The sequence below is a fragment of the Carassius auratus genome, unplaced genomic scaffold (genome assembly GCF_003368295.1).
Source record: "Carassius auratus strain Wakin unplaced genomic scaffold, ASM336829v1 scaf_tig00217011, whole genome shotgun sequence".
NCBI classification, from domain to species: Eukaryota; Metazoa; Chordata; class Actinopteri; order Cypriniformes; family Cyprinidae; genus Carassius; species Carassius auratus.
This window is the reverse complement of record NW_020528849.1, coordinates 76,887-98,618: the sequence shown is the minus strand read 5'-3', so window position 1 is coordinate 98,618 and position 21,732 is coordinate 76,887. Positions and strand designations below refer to the sequence as shown.

At 35.5% G+C, this 21,732-nt stretch overlaps 1 protein-coding gene across 5 annotated transcripts in view; it reads right to left on the bottom strand.

Annotated features, from left to right (window-relative positions):
- LOC113099681 (E3 ubiquitin-protein ligase TRIM39-like) overlaps positions 1 to 21,732 on the bottom strand; it is a 69,045-nt gene that overhangs the window by 44,920 nt on the left and 2,393 nt on the right. For 2 of the 5 annotated variants that reach the window (XM_026264581.1, XM_026264582.1), the window contains 4 exons: positions 20,437 to 20,670; positions 20,219 to 20,357; positions 20,091 to 20,126; positions 19,342 to 19,954 (listed from right to left, as the gene is read on the bottom strand). The exons of 2 other annotated variants lie outside the window; for them this stretch is intronic. In XM_026264581.1, the coding sequence (XP_026120366.1) occupies positions 19,407 to 19,954; positions 20,091 to 20,126; positions 20,219 to 20,357; positions 20,437 to 20,670 (957 nt within the window). In that variant the 3' untranslated portion in view covers positions 19,342 to 19,406. Of the gene's footprint in view, positions 1 to 19,341; positions 19,955 to 20,090; positions 20,127 to 20,218; positions 20,358 to 20,436; positions 20,671 to 21,732 lie in introns of those variants that run through there. One more of the 5 variants, XM_026264592.1, reaches the window with a different exon arrangement.

The following is a 21,732-nucleotide window of genomic DNA, read 5'->3' as shown; positions in this document are numbered from 1 at the left end:
AAAATAATCCTACATTTAAAAAAACCCCCCGCAAAATCAGAAAAGGGGAGAAAAAAACGCCCACACAAAGCTTTTTCTCTGGTGGTATAAATAATGTAACAATTTACTGTTTTAAAACATTAAAATAATATACACTTTTATTTCATAGTTCTTCAACAGGTATGCAAACAATATCCCAATAATAGCAATTAGCATTAGTCTAAAAAACGAAATATAATACCGAAAACACTCGACATGTCAACAAAACGATTAACAGAACATCTTCCCAAACACATATCAAGCTTATTTAAAAAACCTCTAAAGCATAAACACTCATTCAAAGTACCTGGAAAAGGGAGATGTAAATAACCATAAGTTCCCGCCTCCTCAGCACGAGCTGACAGATAACACCCCAAGAGAGGCGGGACTTAAGGCAGAACAGCCAATCATCAGCCGGTCACACTCAAAGCCGGTGTCAAGTTTGAGAGGGAGGAGCCGGGGGAGGAGGCAGCCGCGGCGAGCGCAGACACAGAGCGGTCAGAGAAACGGAGGAACGACTGTAGTAAGGCGTTTGTGCAAAACTGCGGGAAACTGCAGAAAATGTGCGGGTGTCGAACCCTCTCACCGGGAAAAGTGTGGGTGTTAAAACCCCCACATCCCCCACGGGTGCGACGCCCCTGATTATAGGTATTATATTCAAGTTGTCTGTCTGGAACACAGTATTAGGTTAACGTCAATAAACGATCGTGTACTACAGTGAAGAGTCTTTCAATAGTAGCTTATGGTGGTGACTGTCAGTTTGAGCACGTTTGACAGGAATTTAGAAAAAATTAATACAAGACCGTAGTCAGCCAGACGATGAACATTATCAATATTATTAATTTATAGTTATTATATGATGCACTTTGCAGGCCCAGGATGCACCTTCTGTCTTCTTGGTCTTGAGGAGAAGCGCTTCACCGAAATGATAAATATATCTATAGAATGCCTTTTGTGTTTTAATTTTTTTTTAATTTTTTACTATTACTATTTTAAAACGAAATAACTCAACAAACAAAAACACTTTCATTATGTAATCCTAAAGATGCATTTCTCTCTAAAGGCACGTACAATGAGGAGATGGCAAGTTCGTCAAATTCATTTTAGCAACATTGACTCAGAAGACAAATATCCAGCCTCTATTTTTCCTTTTTGTTTGTGTTTTTTTTTTTTTTTAGTTTGTTCTTTGGCTGCTGTGCTATAATTGTGTTTGCATTCAATAGCATATAAGGCAGCATTTTTGTGCCACGCCGAAAAATAACCGAGTAAATAAGATTAACGTCATAATATTTTAAGAATAAAGTTGTAATTACGATAATAAAATTAAGTTATATTCTGAAGTTTAAAAAAAAGTCTGTGGCATCCATAATTCTTTTAACTTTTTTTGCAGTGGTGGACAGTAACGGAGTAGCTTTACTTCGTTACTGTACTTAAGTACATTTTTCAAGTATCTGTACTTTACTGGAGTAGTTTTATTTTGAGTAACTTTTACTTTTACTTCACTACATTCCAAAGCATAAGATCGTACTTTTAACTTCACTACATTTCATAAAACATATCGTTACTCCCTATAATATATCACGTGCTCCGACACGCAGAAGCGGTGTCTGATTCATCATGAACGAACTGAGTCTTTTCAAAATAAACTTTTAAATCGGATCGCGAATCGCAATGATCCGATTGCAGCTGTTCTGGAGTCGACCACTCACTGATTCAAATCAACCGTTTAGTGTGAGTCTACAGAAGAACCGGGAGATCTTATGAGTGCGTGCGTCTGATGTTGCTAAAAGTAAGTTATTAATGTCGGAATTTAGGATTAATTATTGTACTAACTGAAAATCATATTTTTTATTATTTATTTTATATATTTTATTTTGATAATTTAAAATTATTACTGAAATACAACCTTTTTTTGTTTGAAACAGTTCATTTAACAATAATAAATGAAGTACCTGAAGCTGACAATGAAGTAAATGTATAATAATTAGCAAAGATGATTAATTTAGCGCTGTAAACCCGTGTGTGAGGGGCGGAGACGCGCCGCGGAGCGTCAGACGCGTGTGAGGACCAAACACAGCAGAGCCGTAGGAAACTTCACTCCTCTTATTATTTCTCTTTTACTATAGCGATTTATTTTTAGATACGTGATCTGAGTCTTTCATAGAGTTGTATAGTTAGAGTTATTAGAGTAATAGAATTATTTTTTACATTCTTTGGTCGAAGTTTTCAGATCGGCAATTCGGAGCCTGTTCGCGACTCCGTTGATTCAGATCGGCACTTCGGAGCATGTTCGCGACTCGGTTGATTCAGATCGGGACTTCTGGACTTCGGAGCCTGTTCGCGACTCGGTTGATTCCGATCGGCACTTCGGAGCCTGTTCATGACTCGGTTGATTCCGATCGGCACTTCGGAGCATGTTCGCGACTCGGTTGATTCAGATCAGGACTTCGGAGCCTGTTCGTGACTCGGTTGATTCAGATCGGCACTTCGGAGCCTGTTCGCGACTCGGTTGATTCCGATCGGCACTTCGGAGCCTGTTCGCGACTCGGTTGATTCAGATCAGGACTTCGGAGCCTGTTCGTGACTCGGTTGATTCAGATCGGCACTTCGGAGCATGTTCGCGACTCGGTTGATTCAGATCAGGACTTCGGAGCCTGTTCGTGACTCGGTTGATTCAGATCGGCACTTCGGAGCCTGTTCGCGACTCGGTTGATTCAGATCAGGACTTCGGAGCCTGTTCGCGATTCGGTTGATTAACATTGGGACTACGGAGCATGTTTGAGATTTTTTTTAAATTCAGATCTCGAAGCAGGAAGTGTTTGTCAAACAGTTAATTGGTGATAAATGAATATTTGGACTTGAGGCTTTTTTTTTTTAGACGAGTAACGTTAGACAGACATGAATGTTTATTCAGAATGGTACTGAAAATAAGTAAATATTGTAGCTGATTCTAAATGTCTAGCAGGCTTGCTGGTGCTAACTTGAGGTAATTTTTATAAATAATGTCCAAATATTTTATTCAACCACCTATATATATATATATATAGATAGATAGATAGATAGATAGATAGATAGATAGATAGATATAGATATATAGAAGATATATAGATATATAGATTACATCTGGGGAGAAAAGAAAGGATGTGATGTTCAGAACATGGTAACTACAATAATTATCAAAGAATTATCGTTTGGCCAGGGGTGTTTTTACACCACAGACAAGGTTTGAGAAGGAAAAAAATCATTAAGAAAATATAATTATATTTTCCTTAAGATGTTCTTCCTAACTTCAGGCCTTATTATCTTGTCATATATAACTGTGGTGTTCTGTAAAACCACAAACTTTAAAATACTTTGTTGTTACTGGTGAAGATCAGATGGTCATCTCTGTTTTCTCTCAGGTTCATCACAGTGTAAGCTTCACAGTGAACATTACTCTCATCAGTGTAGTCCATATCAACAACAAAAATATATCTTGACTCCATATAGTGGTTATTTTGGAAAAAATTCCAGGTATTTTGAACAGTAGGATTATAAAAAAAAATGTGTTAATATAAAATTAAATTAGCCTATATAAAATTGCAAACATCTATCTTTCAGTACTTTTTTACTTAAGTACATACAAAATTGAGTACTTTTGTACTTTCACTTGAGTAAAATTGAAAAAGGAGTACTTTTACTTTTACTGGAGTAATATTTTATTATATGTATCTGTACTTTTACTCAAGTACTTGACTTGTGTACTTCGTCCACCACTGCTTTTTTGAACTAACTTTGATCGATTCATGAGAAATTTGTATTAAATTGTTCAGATTTTTTCAACATACATTAAAATATTCATGTTTATTTCGTGATGCAAATATTAAAGAGGACAATATCACTGATTCATATGGAGCTACTGAACGAATTATCTCACTACAAATTAAAAATCGTAAAATAGACGTTTATTGTTTGTATTTTATCATAAAATTGACAGAAGGTTAAAACTTTGTAACAAAGCACGAAGGTGATTATTGGGTGCTTGCGTGCTACTAATAATGATGGACTTGAAAACTTTAAACATAATTTCTAAGCATTAGCTTCTACGACTGTGATCATAAGGCTTCAGTTCTGTAGATATCAACACATGAAAAGTAGACTACTATATAGTTACAGACTTATTTTAATAGACATAACACTTGAACATTAAAATGTGTCTGGGTAGACCAGATTCAAAACATTTTCAAATAGGCAAATGTATAAACATATTAATTATTTATCAATATATAGACTATTAATCTGAACATGTAGCGTAGCCTACAAGAAACTGCTCTTGTAATAAGCAGCTGTATGACATGAACAAAACAAAACCTGAACTCTGAAATAATAGACATCTGCTGATCATACAATTATCTCGTTTTCAGAAATGAAGTCTAGTGATTTTTTTTCTTCTTTAGATATGTGTTGATTAACTATTACCAGTAAGTTCAGATTAATATTAGCATATATTATCACTGTATTATTATATTTTATATTTATGCAGTTTATTTTATCAAAGCCTAGACCCTATCTGATGACATGAGGCTAAAAGCTGTGATATTAATGTTGTCCACTAGAGAGAGCCACATTATAAGGAAAATACCTATTTAAAGCTTATTTTTAAAAATCTATTTCCACAGTTTTGAAAAGAAACATATAACAATTTAATTTCACTATGATGTACTGACAGTATAGTTTTATATAATCCGTGTAAAGATGAAATTTAGATACACCACTTACTCAAAGGCACAGAACACGGACTTCCACTGACAAACCTTTAAGAATGTTTGCTGCCTCCAAACTGGATCCAAATTGGTAGTTATGCCTAAACATTGGTAACTGAACTGATCTCAGGATACTCACAACACACTGAATCAGTTTGTCCAGTGCGCAGAGTGTCCTCTAGTTTCTGTAAGGTCAGCAGATCTTCCTGATGAAAACCAAATCAAGCACCTGATAAAACTCAACTCTGTAATACTCTGTTGCAGTTTTTGGCTTGTATGTGCTTGGATCTGTGCTAAAACGCTTAGGAAGTCGCCTTGGTTCTGGGACTTTGATAGACTCTAGATTTAGAGAATCCACAATCATATTTGCTTGCTCAAAAAGACTTTGAAAGGCAACTTCATCTCTTTTGTCTTTCAAGACAGACTGAACACAAGGAATGGCAGCTTTCATGCAAGAGATAGTCTGTGTCTTTCTTTGGAGAGAAGCATTCAAACACTTCAATTCTCCAATCACAGCTCCTGCCAACACAAGACCCCTTTTAATGTGGTACAGTAATGCATTCATAGGAACATCTGAAACCATTTTTGCTGAAAATGTAGCACATAGTTTGCTCTCGTCTGTACTTTTATAAACTTGGGATCAGGATGTGCAGGATTTAAGCAATTGATGATTTCTGAATCTTCTCTGTCTCTGTTTTCTGTGCTCAGTTTGTCTCTAACATTAGGCTCATTCTGAAATGGACGTTACAACACTGTTACACACCAAATAGCTCCCTAGTATATTGTGTACAGTAAAGAAAATTGTACATTTAGTTTGTCACATCAAAAACTGTTCCCTATCAGAAATGTTTTATTCTTACCTGCTCATCTGAAACTGCTGTTTGACTATTGTCCTCACCCTGTCCCTCACTGTGATGTACACATATTACAGTTTTAGCCAGTTTTATTGACTGAATGAACTTTTCATTAGTGTTTGTGTGTCATTACCTGATCAGATGTTCTTCCCGTCCTTCTTTTGATTGGTTTAATCTGCTGCTACTTTCACATTGGATCTGAATCATCTCATATAAGAACAAAACCACTAAGACATACAACTAAAACACCAAAAACTAACAAATTATTAAACCGCACTGTATGCAATCTGTTCTTAATATCTATTTAAAATTCTCTATTTAAAATTATATTTTAATTGACCAAGTAATCCTCATTAAATAAAACTCATAAAAATCACAGCATACTTTTAAAGATGTATAATAATCTGATGATCAAACATTTTTGAACATTTCTCTGTTTTCTTACCCGTTTGTCTGAAAGAGCTGCTGTCTGTTGTCTTCTCCCTGTTCCTCACTGTGATGGAGAAAAACAGGAATGTAAAACCTAACTTTACAAAGCTGCTGTTTTTCTATACTGTTTCCTATTTTATTTTATTGATTAATGGCATCTTCTTTACCTGATCACCTGCTCATTCTCTCTCTCTGCTGACTTTTCTACCCTGCTGCTACATTTACCTCGAATCTGTTATTAAAACATGTTAAGAGATTATACACCTCATAACATTATGACATTTGTGTATAATCATCATTCATAAAATTCTAACATAGTAGAGATTATCAAAAGAAAGAAATTAAGTATTGAAACCGCCAGTATACGACAGCGTTTCACTGTTTTAATGAGTTAGACACTTCTATCGTTCATTCATGCAATTCGTTCAAAAGTCAGATTAATTTAGGAAGAAAACAAACACTGATGTGAATACTTTTGTTTTTGATAATTACAGACACTATTGAAAAATAAACTAGCAAAACAGACAGCTGCTTTGGTAACTTGTTATACTGATAGTTATAGCTAAATACATTGCAATGGATTAGCTAGCTAAAATATATGTGGTGTGAAAATATTACTGACCATTTTATAGTTTAATTTATAGTCTATATTCTACTGATAACTGAAACTATGTTAAATAAATGTTACTGTAATAATTTGAGGAATGTTTCATTCGCATAGAACGTGTTGTCTTTCTTAACGCTGTATTGCACCATCGCGTGAAGTGGAAAATCGATTCATGAGCAATCGATGCCAACTAATTCAGCACCTTCACTCGGGACAGCGCTCTTGTGACGTCGGGCGTAAGAGACAGCGTGTTAAGAAGCTTCCTAAGGGACACTTCGGGGAACACACTTAGGAACATTAACAACTTTGGTAAGATATTTCTTTCGAGTCTTCTTAGCGCGTTAAGAATGAGCGTTATTGGGGTTATTCGAGAAAACGCTCTTAATCGCTGAGATCAATCGTTATCGAGAAACCCGGCCTAGGCTGGTTAGTAGGTAGTTGTGAGTTCAGGTGCAAATTAAATTAATATTTACGAGATAAACTAAATGTTTCACTGGTAGGTTGCAAAATGTATGCTTACACAAAAGAAAGCTTTTCAGTCTCTGCCTCAGTGCGGTTTCTGTCAAGCCATTCTTTAATCTGGGCTGCGTTTCTCAATAACTATTGATTTTAGATCTGAAGAGCGTTTTCTACGAGTAATTTTACAATCGTTCTTTATTGTTTCACGTGTGTTTCCTAACAATGCACTTAACACAGTCGCACGTAGCTGTGCTTTAAGTGCTGCTCAGGAGTCGCTGTCCGTTTGTCAAGTGCTGAAATGTCACTTTATAGAATGATTCTTCATTGTAGAATACAATTATTTATTGACGTTAACCTAATACTGCGTTCCAGACAGACAACTTGGATATAATAACCATAAAACAATATTATATTATAGTGTACAATATTATAATTTACATAATAATATACAATATACTTTGCATACTTATATATTATGTTAGGGACAAAATGTTAGCCCTAATGCACTGTAAGTTGCTTTGGATAAAAGCATCTGCTATATGCATAAATTTACTAACATTTATTCATTTATATACAGTATAGCGAGAGAGAGAGAGAGAGAGAGAGAGAGAGAGAGAGAGTGATACGTTATTTCTGGGTCCAATACATAGCTGGGATTCGTGCACTTCAACAAGTTATTGTTGAGTTATATAGTCTTTTTTTCAGTCATTTAATTTAAATGTGTATTTCTAATTTACCTTCCTTTTTCTGTTTAATATTTGACATTTGCTGTCAACCAATCAAGAATTCCAGCAGTAGCCTACATCATACGCAAATGTGACTCTGAAGCAGCGAGTGAAATGTCTGCTCAGCTGTGAACAGTCAAGTCTCAATGGCAATGCACCGCCTTCAGGGCCGGATTAAGACCAAATTGGGCCTGATGACGCAGCGCAAAAAGGGCCTATTTTTTCCAGCCATTGGTGCATGTGCATTCAAATTATTTATTTTGCTAAATATTTAAAATGGGTCTATTTTGTTAGAGGATTTTTATTTTTTTCGTTTAATGTTTGAAGAAGGCATTCTTAAGCAGTTTAGGCTAATTTTCCTTTGAACATGAAATAAATCCAGGTTTATTATTATTATTATTATTATATAATTCATTAGGCTATACTATAGCCTAATATATATATATATATATATATATATATATATATATATATATATATATATATATACACACACATTTCTTACTATTTTCTGTATTTAAAATATGTATAAAATATTTTAAAAGGTTTTCCTGCATGGTTTATATATATATATATATATAGCCTAGAGAGAAAGAGAAATTTGTAGTAATCCCTATATAAGTTTTTTAGAGAAAATAGACATAGGCCTAATGCAAACACAAAAGGTTTACAAACATTAGGCTATTTTTTTTTTTTAAATAATCATTTGTTATTCAAATACATCGGGAATACGGAAACTTTGATTTGGTGTGGAATGAGAAACCCAACGTTGGTTTCAGTTTCGTTTTAGTGTAAATTAATTAGTTTTGGTTTGTTGTTAATATTGCTATAGGTAGCTTCTTATATTTGTAATTCTTGTTCTTTTCTAAAATAACTAAAATTAGCCTAGCGGAGCTTCACAAATTTCCCAGAAGCTGAACAGTTTTCATTTGCTATTAACCTCAAAATAATTATTGAATGAAATTTGGAGTCCAACTGTCGGACGCATATACAGCGTTACTTATTATTTACTATTATTCTATATTCTTTATATTAAATAACATTTTAGCATCCAGATACATCGGGAACATGGAAACATTTGATGCTGAATGTCTTAGAATACTTGATAGAAAGTGTTGATAGAGTTTTTTTTTTTTTTTTTTTTTTTTTTAAGTAGCTAGGCCTAGCTTACATTTGGACAAAATCTGATGCAAGCTGTAAACTGTAAGCGTTAGATCTCAATTTTTTCCCTTTTTTTGAGTAAGGAAAACTCTATACTTTATTATTATTATTAAATTATTATTAGGCAAAGTATAGGCAAATAATATTGTTTTTTTTTTAAATAAGGTTATTAACCGGTATTTCTTCCTCCCGAACCGGTTTCGGAACGGTAATAATATCAGAGGAACGCAGAACAGAAACGTTAAAATATCGATTCTGCTCGGAGTGAACCAATTTAATTTTTTTTTTCGTTTTCAAGCCCTAATTATAATCACATTGCACTTGAATCAAGTTAAAGGTGTAATCTGCAGATTGTCCTGTGATCACAGAAATCTGTCTTCGATGCACTTAGGGCTTCAAGATTACTCCAGAGCACTCGTAGATCTACGATGATTTTCAAGTGCTACTTAAGTTAAGAAGCTTTTGGGAAAAAGACCGTAATATTAAGATCAGTCGTACGATCGTTTTTACGAACTTCTTAGACTTACGAAGCTTTTGGGAAACCCGGGCCTGGCTGTTCAATGAAGAGAAAGAGAAAATGTAAAGAAATAAACACGTTAAGAATCCGTAGAAGGTAGGACTCTCATTATGTTTTTAGGACTATTATTATGTTGTAATGTTCGGTTGACCAATCAGCGGAGAGGGGCGTTACTGTTTTTTCATTTTTCAGATTTTAATATTAAAAAAAAAAAACCGAATTATATGAAGGTACAAGGACAATGTACAGCTGAGGTGCGCGAGCTGATAAAGCACGAGTGAATATACAGTTAATCACTGGAAAGATTGTAGCTCGGTTGGGTATATCAGAAACAAGTGAATAAAACCATGCACAAAACGGTAGGGAGAGGGAGGAAGAGAGAGAGAGAAAGAGAGAGAGAGAGAGAGAGAGAGAGAGAGAGAGAAAGAGAGAGAGAGAGAGAGAGAGAGAGAGAGAGAGAGAAAGAGAGAGAGAGAGAGAGAGAGAGAGAGAGAAAGAGACCTTTGAACAGCTTTTATTACACAAATTTTAAAACAATCTTCAATCAATTATTTAACCAACAAAGAAAAACAAATATCAAATACCCATAACCCTTTTTCCTACCATTGTCATCATATATATTTATACATGAATTTGTAAATTGCCATTGCAGTCAACATCACAAATACAGTTATTTATAGCCCACTTAAACTTAAAATCTTCAATATTCTCATTCAGTCGATAATATTCAGATTCTATTCTTAACCTTGACTTCATCAAACCCTCATAAATCAGTACCACATCAGTTTGTCCCACACCAACTATTTTACTTTCACGAGAGAGCCAAACAGCTAACTTTGCTTGTCCGAAAATAAAATTGAGTAAATGATAAATCTCCCTCTTGCTACGTTTGTATTTAGGTCCATAGATATAAAACTCAAGTGTGAAAACTTCTCCTAATGTCTGACACCACCTCCAGGAATTTGAAAGAGAGGCAATAACCTGCTACAGTCAGCAAACAAATGAAAAACTGTCTCCTGCTGTTCACAGAAAGGACACCCTATCCCCGCTAGTGGATCAAAATGTGCTCCGTGTCTGTTTGTAGCTATAATACCATGTACAACACGCCACTGCAGGTCTCCAGACCTTTCTTCAATGGGGGGCTTGTACATGGTCCTCCAGCTACCTTTCGGGGAAGAGTCTTATCCAAAAAAATCTGTCCATTTAGTCTCTTTTACAGTCTCAGGTGCACAACAATTAAGAACTTTTACGCATAACAAATATAAGTAGCTTTTTTTCCCAATGTCTCTGAAACGTCCAAGTTGAGGTGTCTTAAAGGATAGAATACCACCTTCACTTTCTTGCCACAAACCAGTCACAGCTGTAATATCCAGTTCTGGGAAAGAAGAGCCAGCATTTTCTTCTTTGTGTAAAAAAAAAGAGTCTCTGTAGTCCACCAGCATTTTAGATCTCTGCAAACGTTTAAAAGAGTCCACCCTCTCAACATTGACTTGTAGAATGAAGACAAACCAGTTAAATCCAGCTTATTGATGTCCATTAAGAACAGTTGATGGTCATAACCCATTTTACCTGCTCTTCTCAGGAGGCCATGGGCTACCACACGCCAGCTCACTTCTTCACCATACAAGAGTCTTTGTGCTGTCTGAAGTCTGAAAGCTTTGATTCTAGATCTGATGTCAATGAGTCCTTGACCTCCCTCCGTCCTGGGGAGATAAAGTACTGGTGCTTTTAGCCAGTGATACCCAGACCAAACAAAATCAACTCGTTTTTTCTGAATGTCCATTATCAGTTCTTCTTCTGGAGGTTCTAAAATCATCATTTTATGCCATAAAGTAGCAGCAATGAGATTATTACAGACCAAAACTCTACCCCTATAGGATAACTGAAGGAGCATCCATTTCCATCGAGACAACCGAGCACATGTTTTCTCCACTAGTCCCTCCCAATTCTGTTTTCTATAATCTTCAGATCCTAAAAACACCCCTAAATATTAAAAACCTTCTCTTCCCCATTTCAGCTCTCCAGGAAGGATGGGACCATTATTGTCCACACCATACTGCCACACTTTTGCCTCAATTGACTTTTGCAGAGGATGCTTTTTCATAGGTTTTTAAAATGATTTTTGACAACATCAACATCTTGATTGCCTCTTATTAAGACTGTAAGATCATCCGCATATGCAGACATTTTAATACACTGGGAAAAATCTATTTCTCTGATTTGCAGTCCCTTTAATTCTCTTCTTAATTTACAGAGTAACGGTTCAAAAGCAATGCTATAAAGCTGCCCTGAGATAGGCCAACCTTGTCTAATACCCCTCTGAACCTTTATGGGGACACTGAGACCGCCACCGATTTTTATCAAGCAAGTTGCCTCATTATAAAGCAATTTTAAACATGAAATAATTTTTTCTCCAAATCCAAAAGCCTTCAGAGTCTCAAAAAGAAAAATATGATCAACTCTGTCAAAGGCTTTTTCTTGGTCCATTGACAAAAACCCAACATCAACATTGTTGTAAAAAGCATAGTCATACAGATCCCGCATCAAATGTAAATGATCTGCAATAGATCTGCCCCTTACACAATATGACTGATCCTTGTGAATCATTTCATGCAGTACATCATTTAACCTTTTAGCAACACACTTAGAGAGATTTTTATATTCTGAACATAGGATAGCTACAGGTCTCCAATTTTTTAGTAGCGTCAAATCTCCCTTCTTTGGAAGCAATGTTAAAATAGCACGCTGACAACTTCTTGTTAAACATCCTTCACTTATACATTTCTGAGCAACTTCAAAAAAATCAGGACCAATAATAGTCCAAAACATTCATAAAATTCGGCAGGAAGTCCATCAATCCCTGGTGCCCGTCCTGATGAGAGATCCATTACTGCTGAGGTCAGTTCATTAAAAGTAAGTTGTGCTTCCAAAAGTTGTTTTTTTCTCTATAGATAGCTCAGGAAGATCTTGTCAAAGTTGATGTCTACATTGTTCATTTAAGGACTCAGCAGAATATAATTCAGTATAAAAATCCACTGCATGCCTAGTGCCTACGCATCCTTTCCGTGTCTGAAACAAGGTGTCCATCCTTATCTTTTAAAAACAACTTCTTTTTTCCATGTTTAGTCTTCCGTTCTAAATCAAAAAAGAAGGATGTAGGAGCATCTATGTCTCTTTTTGTTAAAAAACTATTTTTTATAAGTTCTCCTTTGACTTTTTCATCAAGGATTGAATTCAAACAGTTTTTCTTTTCAGTCCACATATCCTTCAATTTAGGAGAAGCGTTTACAATCATATTCCCTTCAATAATCTTAAGTTCTTTCTCCAAACTCTCTAATGTTTTCTTCAAAACAGGGTAGAGTGAGAAGAATATTGTTGGCAATACTCCTTAATAAACACTTTCCCCAATCTCCCACCACTGAATAATATTATCATATCTTCCTTTCTCAGTCTTCCAAACTTCCCAAAAATTCTTACAATTTTCACAAAAGAATGTGTCTTCTAACAATTTAACATTAAAATGCCAATAAGAACTCTTATAGGTTTTTGTTATGAGACTACATTCAACTGTGATTAGTTTGTGTTCTGAAGAAGAGACAGGAGTAATCGTTGAATTCAGGCTCCTGTTCCTCATATTATGAGATAGATAAAACCTGTCTAAACGAGCAGAAAGTGTGTCATTACTAAAACTCACTCAAGAGTACTGTTTAACTAAAGGATTGTTTTCTCTCCATACATCTGATAAGTGAAAATTATTTACCAATCTAGCAAGACAAGTGTCTGACACTTGATGTGGTTCTTCCCCATTCCTATCGAAAACGAAATCTAAAGTGCAGTTCCAGTCTCCACCGAAAACAACAAAATCTCCATCATGTTGTCGTCTTAAAAACTTTTCTAATTTAGAAAAGAGCCTTATTCTCTCAATGACTAAATTTGGAGCATAAATGTTCACAAAAGTAAAATTCATATTATGTATTTCAGCTCTAACAATCAAGAGTCTTCCAGGTTCCAATTCATTTTTCCCCAAAATATTGAAATTGAGAGAAGGAGCAAAATAAATTCCCAGCCCTGCACTTAGATTATTCCCATGACTAAGAAAGTGTTCTCCCTTCAACTTCATTGTCTAAGTTACTGGGAGTTTCTTGCAAGAAGATAACATTTAACTCGTTCAAATTAATGATCTCAGAAAGAAATACACGTTTTTTCATATCCCACATTTAGTGATCCTACTCGTAAGATCTCCATCAGAAAGAGAGAGGAAAGAAAGCAATAAAGAAAAATTAAAACCCATCATGAGTCTTTAACTTTCCCCTTCGTTAATTGCTCCTTTCCAAACGTTTTATTTTTTTGTCTAGCAGATGTGATGTGATTCTTAAGCCGAAACCTTTTCTGTTGAGAGAGCTCAGTACAATTACTCATTTTAAAAACTATAAATTTGTTCAACAGTGTACAAATCACTTTCTCTTTCCGTCTCAGACCACTGTTCCTCTGTCTCACTATCTTCAGTACTCTGAGATAAACCATCCATTTCATCTCCTACATCCTCCTCTGAACATTTTGAGTCACTAGAGAGTGTTGTATCACATCCTCTACACTGCATTCATTCACCATCTTATCCGTAGCACCACGAGCACTAGCAGGCTTTCCAACAGTATAACTGCATCCAGGCTGGTCATCACTCACAGTTTTAGAAACAAATCCACTCACCTCATCTTGTTCCTTCACCTCCTCCGCCACTCTATCAATCTGCGCAGTGTCTTTATTCCTTTCAGTCGCTTGAAGTTCTCCATTTGATTCTTCAGCTCTAGATGCAATAGTTAAAGGCAGATGTTCATCGTGCACTTTATGCGGACACGAGTCGCGTTTATGTCCGACAACTCCACAATCGTAACATTTCAAGCTCTCTGTGCTCGCGTACACCATGTACGAATTATCTTCGAGTTTGACTCGAAAAGAAACTTCTAAGGTTCGATCTTGGGCGCTTAAGAACATACAAATTTACGTCGAAAAGACAATACATGCTTTAGCGCCGAATTTTTGCACCCCAATGGAATCGATCTCATGGGGCTTGCAATTTTCCCATATCGCATAACTTCTTTTATTATTACATCGTTTGAAACAAACGGCGGGACATTTGAAATTGTGATTTATTTTAGTAGCTGGGCCAGACAGCGGTGAAACCGGAACAAAAGCTTCCTTCATCCACAACCCATCCACAGTCAAAATATTGACTAACGCTTCAGCTTTCAAAAATACTACGACCGCTTTGTTCATTCGCGAGCCAGAGATGATGTTATCAAACCCAATCTTTTGTCCTACCGCCACCAACAAACCTTCAACCGTTACACCTGCTTCCGGCACACACCTGCAGCCATCACGAAGAAGGCCGTTCCTTGCACCGGAACAGACACCATACCGACACTCGGTTTTTAACAATTAACGTAGGGGGAAAGAAACAATAAAGAGAAACTAAATCAAAGAAAAAGAAGGGTAAAAAAGAAAGGAAAGGAAAGAATGCTATCCACCACACACGATGGACCTCACCCTCACCGGAAGAGAGAGAGAGAATTTTAACATCCTTTCTTACAAATATAATTTACCACACAATTAAATTACAATATTCATTTATATATAAAAAATAATAATAAAAAAAAATAAAAATAAAACTCACAAACGTGTAAAAACCAAATCACCTTCGAAAACAGAGCTTCATTGTAACACCAAATTTCCTCAAAAGCAGCAAGATCATCCATATGTTTATAGTATCTAAAATCTATCAGTATTCTTGCTTGTACCATGTTTGAAAACAATGTAACCACATTCGGTTCCAAATTTTGTTCCATCTTTTTCTTTCTACTTACATAGATGGCCAGTTTTGCCTGGCCTAAAATAAAATTCAGCAATTGACAAATAAACCTTTTCTTCCTTACATATTTACAACCAAAAATAAATAGCACCATAGAAAAAGATTCATTACAATTCTTAAAAATACTGCCTAAACACAAAAATAAAGATTCCAATCTAGCACAATTCACAAATGTATGAAAGATGGTCTCTCTCTCCGTGCAAAAAGGACAACCCACATCAATCTCAGGATTTATAATTGAAGTAAAAGCATTGACAGCGACAGCACCGTGAAGAATTCTCCACTGCAAATCACCTGTTTTTTTGGTCAACGGTGGTTTATATAGTGCTCTCTACTCAGGCTTCTTATCCATATTCAGCTTAAACAAAGCACGCCATGGAGTATCAGTTCTCTCATTTAACATTTTTTTGTTAAAATTAATTACACAACATTTATACAGAACTTTCCCAGTGCATGAAAAGAAATCTACACACATGGAATCAACAACTTCAAAAAAGACACCAGAAAACCCTTCTAAATTCAAAGAAAAAAACAAACAAGGAAAAGAGTCTCGCGCCCTTCTGTTGTGTGATCTTTGATGTTCAATAACTTAGCACACGCATTAGGATTAAAACTAAATCGTAAAAAAAAAAAAAAAAAAAAAAAAAAAAATTATGGGTCATTCATTATAAGCATCATATATTTTCAGCCTTAAGCATACATGACTCTCTGGCGAAAGTGAATCTAGCAGTACATTACTACTGTTCCTCTCATTCTGCAACAGTACAAACACACGCACTCTTTGCACATGTTTTCTTGCTTGAGTGTTTCTGCATTATTTGAGTGGCATTGCATTATTACAGCAAAGCGCATCATTACAGTTTAAGTCGCTGCAGTGGAGCAGCTCCATTTGTGAATAACTGCTCTCACTGTGGTTCGCTGGAGTCCCAAATCTTTAGAAATGGCTTTATAACCTTTTACAGACTGATAGATCTCAATTACTTTCTTTCTCATTTGTTTCTGAATTTCTTTGGCTCTAGGCATGATTTCTAGCTTTTGAGCATCTTTTGGTCTACTTCACTTTGTCAGGCAGATCCTATTTCAGAGATTTGTTGATTGTGAACAGGTGTGACAGTAATCAGGTCTGAGTGTGGCCAGAGAAACTGAACTCAGGTGTGATAAACCACAGTTTTAACAGAGGAGCAAACACTTCTTCACACAGGACCATGTAGTTTTGGATTTATTCCGCTTAATAATAAAAACCTTCATTTAAAAACTGCATGGTGTGTTTACTCGTGTTGTCTTTGACTTATATTTAAATTTGTTTGATGATCTGAAACATTAAAGTGTGGCAAACATGCAAAAAGAAAAAAAGAAAAAAAGAAATCAGGAACACTTTTTAATCTTCATTATTGTTAGTCAGTGCTAGAAACATGTCAGTGTGGCTTGTTCTGATGCATTCTAAGGTTATAGAAAGGAAGATATGACCAAACCTGCAAAGGAAGATGATTGGTTAAGAGTCAGATACACACTGTGCAAACATGTAGCCTACTATTTCTGCAATGTTTAGTTAAAATAACTTTGATTGCCTTTATTATGAACAGTGAAGTGAAATATGATTCTGTACTTTAATTCCTTCAGTCAGTTCACTGTTGGACTATTTTTCAGACTGAAAAAAAAGTGACCCTGGAGCACAAAACCAGTCCAAATTGAGATCTTTACATCATCTCAAAGCTGAATAAATCATCTTTCCATTGATGTATGGTTTTTTATGATATGACAATATTAGGTTGAGATACAACTCTTTGAAAATCTGGAATCCAAGGGAGCAAAAAATCTAAATATTGAGAAAATCATCTCTAAAGTTGTCCAAATGAATTCTTAGCGATGCATATTACTAATCAAAAAATAAGCTTTGTTATATTTACAGTAGGAAATTTACTAAATATCTTCATGGAAAATGATCTTTACTTAATCTAATGATTTTTTATTACGTAAAAATGATCATTAACTTGGAAATGACCATAGTTCGCTGAAAAGATGAAAGAACAATGGTGCCTCAGAAATTCTTTTGAGTGCTGGAGGAACTTAATCATTTATTTTAAGTGCCTCGAAGCTCTTTTTCTCATCATATTGTTCCTGGAGGAACCATTCTAGTCTTTGCAGTTCATGTAAGAACTCTTTGGATGTTTGAAGCACTTTGTTTCCAGTTCTGAGCTTCTGGAGTCACTCCTTCATTACACGAGAACTCAAAGAGCTCCAGAGGTTCCTGGAGGAACTCAAATTATTAAAAAGGGTTATTGTAAAAGTTTCTTTTCTGAACTATTTGTTGTTGTTTAATTTATTTTGAATAGTTACACATCCATGTTACATGTAACTGAGGTTATCTAGTAAGATATTAGCCTAATTTTCGAGTAATTACATTTTTAAAAATCATTTTGTCTCCTCAGAGCATCCAGTATAACTTACACCAGTTCTCTTAAAATCTCAAAGGGTTCACAGAGCAGCACGATGTAAGTATTTATTTATTTGACATTGAAATAACTGAAATGTTGTTTTGTTCTTTTTTTCTTTTATTATCTTCTGAGAAATCCTAGCCTTGCCGAACCTGTTACATGATGATCCTGCTGTGCTGGACTTTATATGATAAATGAGGTAAGTCTGAGTTTGTGCACGTGTGTATACATATATATAGTGTACACACACACATTACATACACTGTGTGTGTTATTGTAATAGACATTGTGCATTTAATTACTCCACAACCATTAATCAATTCACTAATATGACAAAAAATAGTCTTGAGCTTTGCTGACATCTGATGGACAAAGTTAGGAACTGCACCTAAACAAATCCTGAAAGCTCATTTTTTAAGATATCAGTTTAAGATATAAGTTTAACGTGTTTAATAAAATATATTTTTTATAAATAATTTTTTCATAAGCTAAAACCTCTATAAGATTTCTGTTTCACTTTAACTTTTTTTTTTTTTCAGTTAAACAATGAACTGCCAAGGTTCTTCCTTAAAAATGAGGCCAAACTTATTTCTGTGCTCCAAAACTTCCTGTTTTTAATGAAAGCATTTTTGACACTGACATTTTTGTCGTCTAAATACCTAACAAATAAATATTTTGAACTGTTGCTCAGGGTTAAAGCCATTTAGGAGACTGAAAGTCCTGCCCTGTCGGGGATATAACCCTCAATAACCAAAACTAGCAAGTACAGCCCTCCAGAAGTGTGATAAGATTACCAGAGCCATTCCTATCGTGAAGCTGATGGTCAAATATGTGACAGACACTTTAAAATGTGATGGAGAAAGTCGAACAGTATCTGAACAGCACATTTATTAAACTCTTTTTAAACTACTCATGACCACCTTTACTTTTTTTGAATGCTCTGCTAAATACAACTATTCTACTGTTATACTATTATTATAACTATTATATCTAATATAATATATATATATATATATATATTACAGTCCTGGTAATGATTAAGAGACTAGTCTTATTACAACAAATGCTACAGTTAAGATTTATGGTACATGCTTCAGATATTCCAAAAGATGACACAGATTAAATCATCAAGAGCCTCATGAACTTAAGAAGTAGGAAATAAACAATATCAATAAAAAAAATGTTAAGTTAGATTGACTTCCGCGATGTTGAATTAGAACAATTCTGTCAAACTACAGCCTATAAGTGACTAAATAATATAAAATACACAGGAGATCTATCTATCTATCTATCTATCTATCTATCGGTGTAAACAAGTAATTGTTAACTATGACGTTATTTTATTGCACCAACTTTGCACAGATGGCAATTTCACATTGTCAGGTATAAAGATAGCAAAAATATTTATGAAAAGTTGAACAAATTGTTATTTACTGAACAAGAATTATATATACATAAAAAAAAATATGTGATAAGATCATTTAGATTTTAAAAACTGATAAGCAAATGATAAAAAAATAGCAGCACATAATGTTTCCAGATTTTTAATTATAAATGCATTATTTTAATCTTTCATTTGATAACTGAGTAAATTCATTTATTATAACTGACAGGTGTGATGATCAGTGGACTAGAGTTTTTATCTCCATCATTAAGGCATGGGTTAAATAATGGATAGAGTTTTTCAGTGAAAGACTGAGCAGTGAAAGAGTAGATATGAGAGCTGGACTCCACATCATAAAAGGAGACCAGACCCTCCTCATAATCCACAAACACACCGACCCGCTGCGGCTTCACTCTCAGAGACAGAGAGACGAGACGATCCTCACAGGCTTCATATTCATCTCCATTCATCAGAATCACAGTCCAGTATCCATCACTGGGACTCAGTGTGATCTGTCCCTTCCTGTTAATGGATTCTCTGGCCACTCCTAAATCCCATTCAGTCTTTCCCTTCACCTGCACCTCAAAATAAAATCTCCCTGAGGAGAATCCCTCCTTTCCCAAGACATAGACACATGGATCAAATCTCTCTGGTTTGTCTGGGAGTTTCTGTCTAATGTCTCCATGTCTCACTTGTTTTCCATCATCAGACAGAATGAGATCAGGATGAGCTGTATCAGGATCCAGAGTCACATCCACTGAGAAAACAGAGAATACAGATATTCTGTGATGCTGATGTTTTTAGTTAACCCAGTGTTTAATCAGATTGTAGTGCAGTAATGAAGCAGTGAGTGTATGAATGTAAACTAGTGTAGTGCAGACAGCACACTGTACCTGCATACTGCTGCATCCACTTCAGCTCTGTAGAGACTAATGACAAGAAAACAATCAGATCTGAAGCTTATATTTAAAGAACAGAGTACACTATCATGTTTATATCTGATCAGTGTGTATTGATGTACCAGTTAGTGTGAGTTTCTCATCTATAGTGTCCTTCAGTTGAGTCAGAGCTCTCCTCAGAGTCTCCAGACTCTCATGAGTCTTCATACTGATCTCAGGCCAGTTCCTGGTGTTTCTAGAGCTGCACAGGGATGAGTGAATCTACAGCAGGAGAGAGGAGAAATCCTTCAGCATGTCATATCCTGCATTATGATTGATCAGAGAGATCATGTTGACTGACCTGTAGGAGGTGGAGGTGATCTTCAGTGTGTGAGAGCTGCTCCAGCTCAGTGTTTCTCATCTTTAGCTCAGTGATCTCCTGCTCCAGCTCTTCAATCAGCTCTTGCTCCTGTTTCTCTGCTGCTTTCTGCTGCTCCTCCATCATCTCCAGCAGTTCAGTCTGATGTCTCTCAATGGAGCGGATGAGATCAGTGAAGAGCTCCACACGGACTGCTTTCTCCTTCTCTGTGTTTATCTGCTCAACCAGGACAGGCAACACATTATTAGCAGTGTTTGCTAACAGAAGAATCTGTGTAACTATTGCTCACACATTTTTGTTCACATACATAGGCTACATGTGTTTTCAGAATCCCTCAAATGAAGAATTAAACTTCACTCTGCACCCTGGACGAGAGCAAAACAAGCCCTGGACATTTTAGTTCTTGTTTTATTGGCTGTTGCTGTATATTTTAGTCTGATAGTCATCTGTCATTCGTTTGATTGTTTGTTTATTTTGTTATTGTTATGTCTGTCAGTTCTAGCTTCTTTATTTTCTCAAAATTGAAGTTTGTTGTAATAAAAATATTTACATTCATTATTTATTGAAAAAGTAAGTTGATCTTACTGAAATCCTCTTCTTCTTCTGAGACTAAATTTTAAAATGTATCTCCTCCTAGAGCTTTCAAGCTAAAACCGGCAAACTCGGGTCAGAGCTTCAGACTGGTCTTATGGATGGTTTATGGATTTCATAAACCAGACTATCAAAACTACCTAAAATCCCATAGACTTTCATTGAGGGGATGAACATTTTATACAATAAAACTTAAGGTGTATTTTAGCTGTCTACTGCCATAGCAAAGCTTAAAAACTCTCTACTGAGAATGCATGCTAGTCACTTGTTAGTCATGTTAACATTATGCTAATCACTTTGCTAGTCATGCTATCAACATGTTAGTCACTTGACAATCGTGCTAACAACATGCTATTCACTTGCTTATCATGCTAATTACATTCTAGTCACTTGTTAATCATGCCAATGAAATGCTAGTCACTTGCTAGTCATGCTAACAACAAGCTAGCCACTTGTTAGTCATGCTAACAACATGCTAGTCACTTTGCTGATAATGCTAGCAACATGCTAGTCATGCTAGCAGCATGCTAGTTCCTTGCTAAACATGCTCACAACATGCTAGCCACTTGCTTATCATGTTAACAACATGTTTATAACATGCTAATCACTTGCTAATAATGCTAATTACAAGCTAGTCACTTGCTAATCATACTGAAAATATGTTAGTCACTTTGCTAATCATGCTAA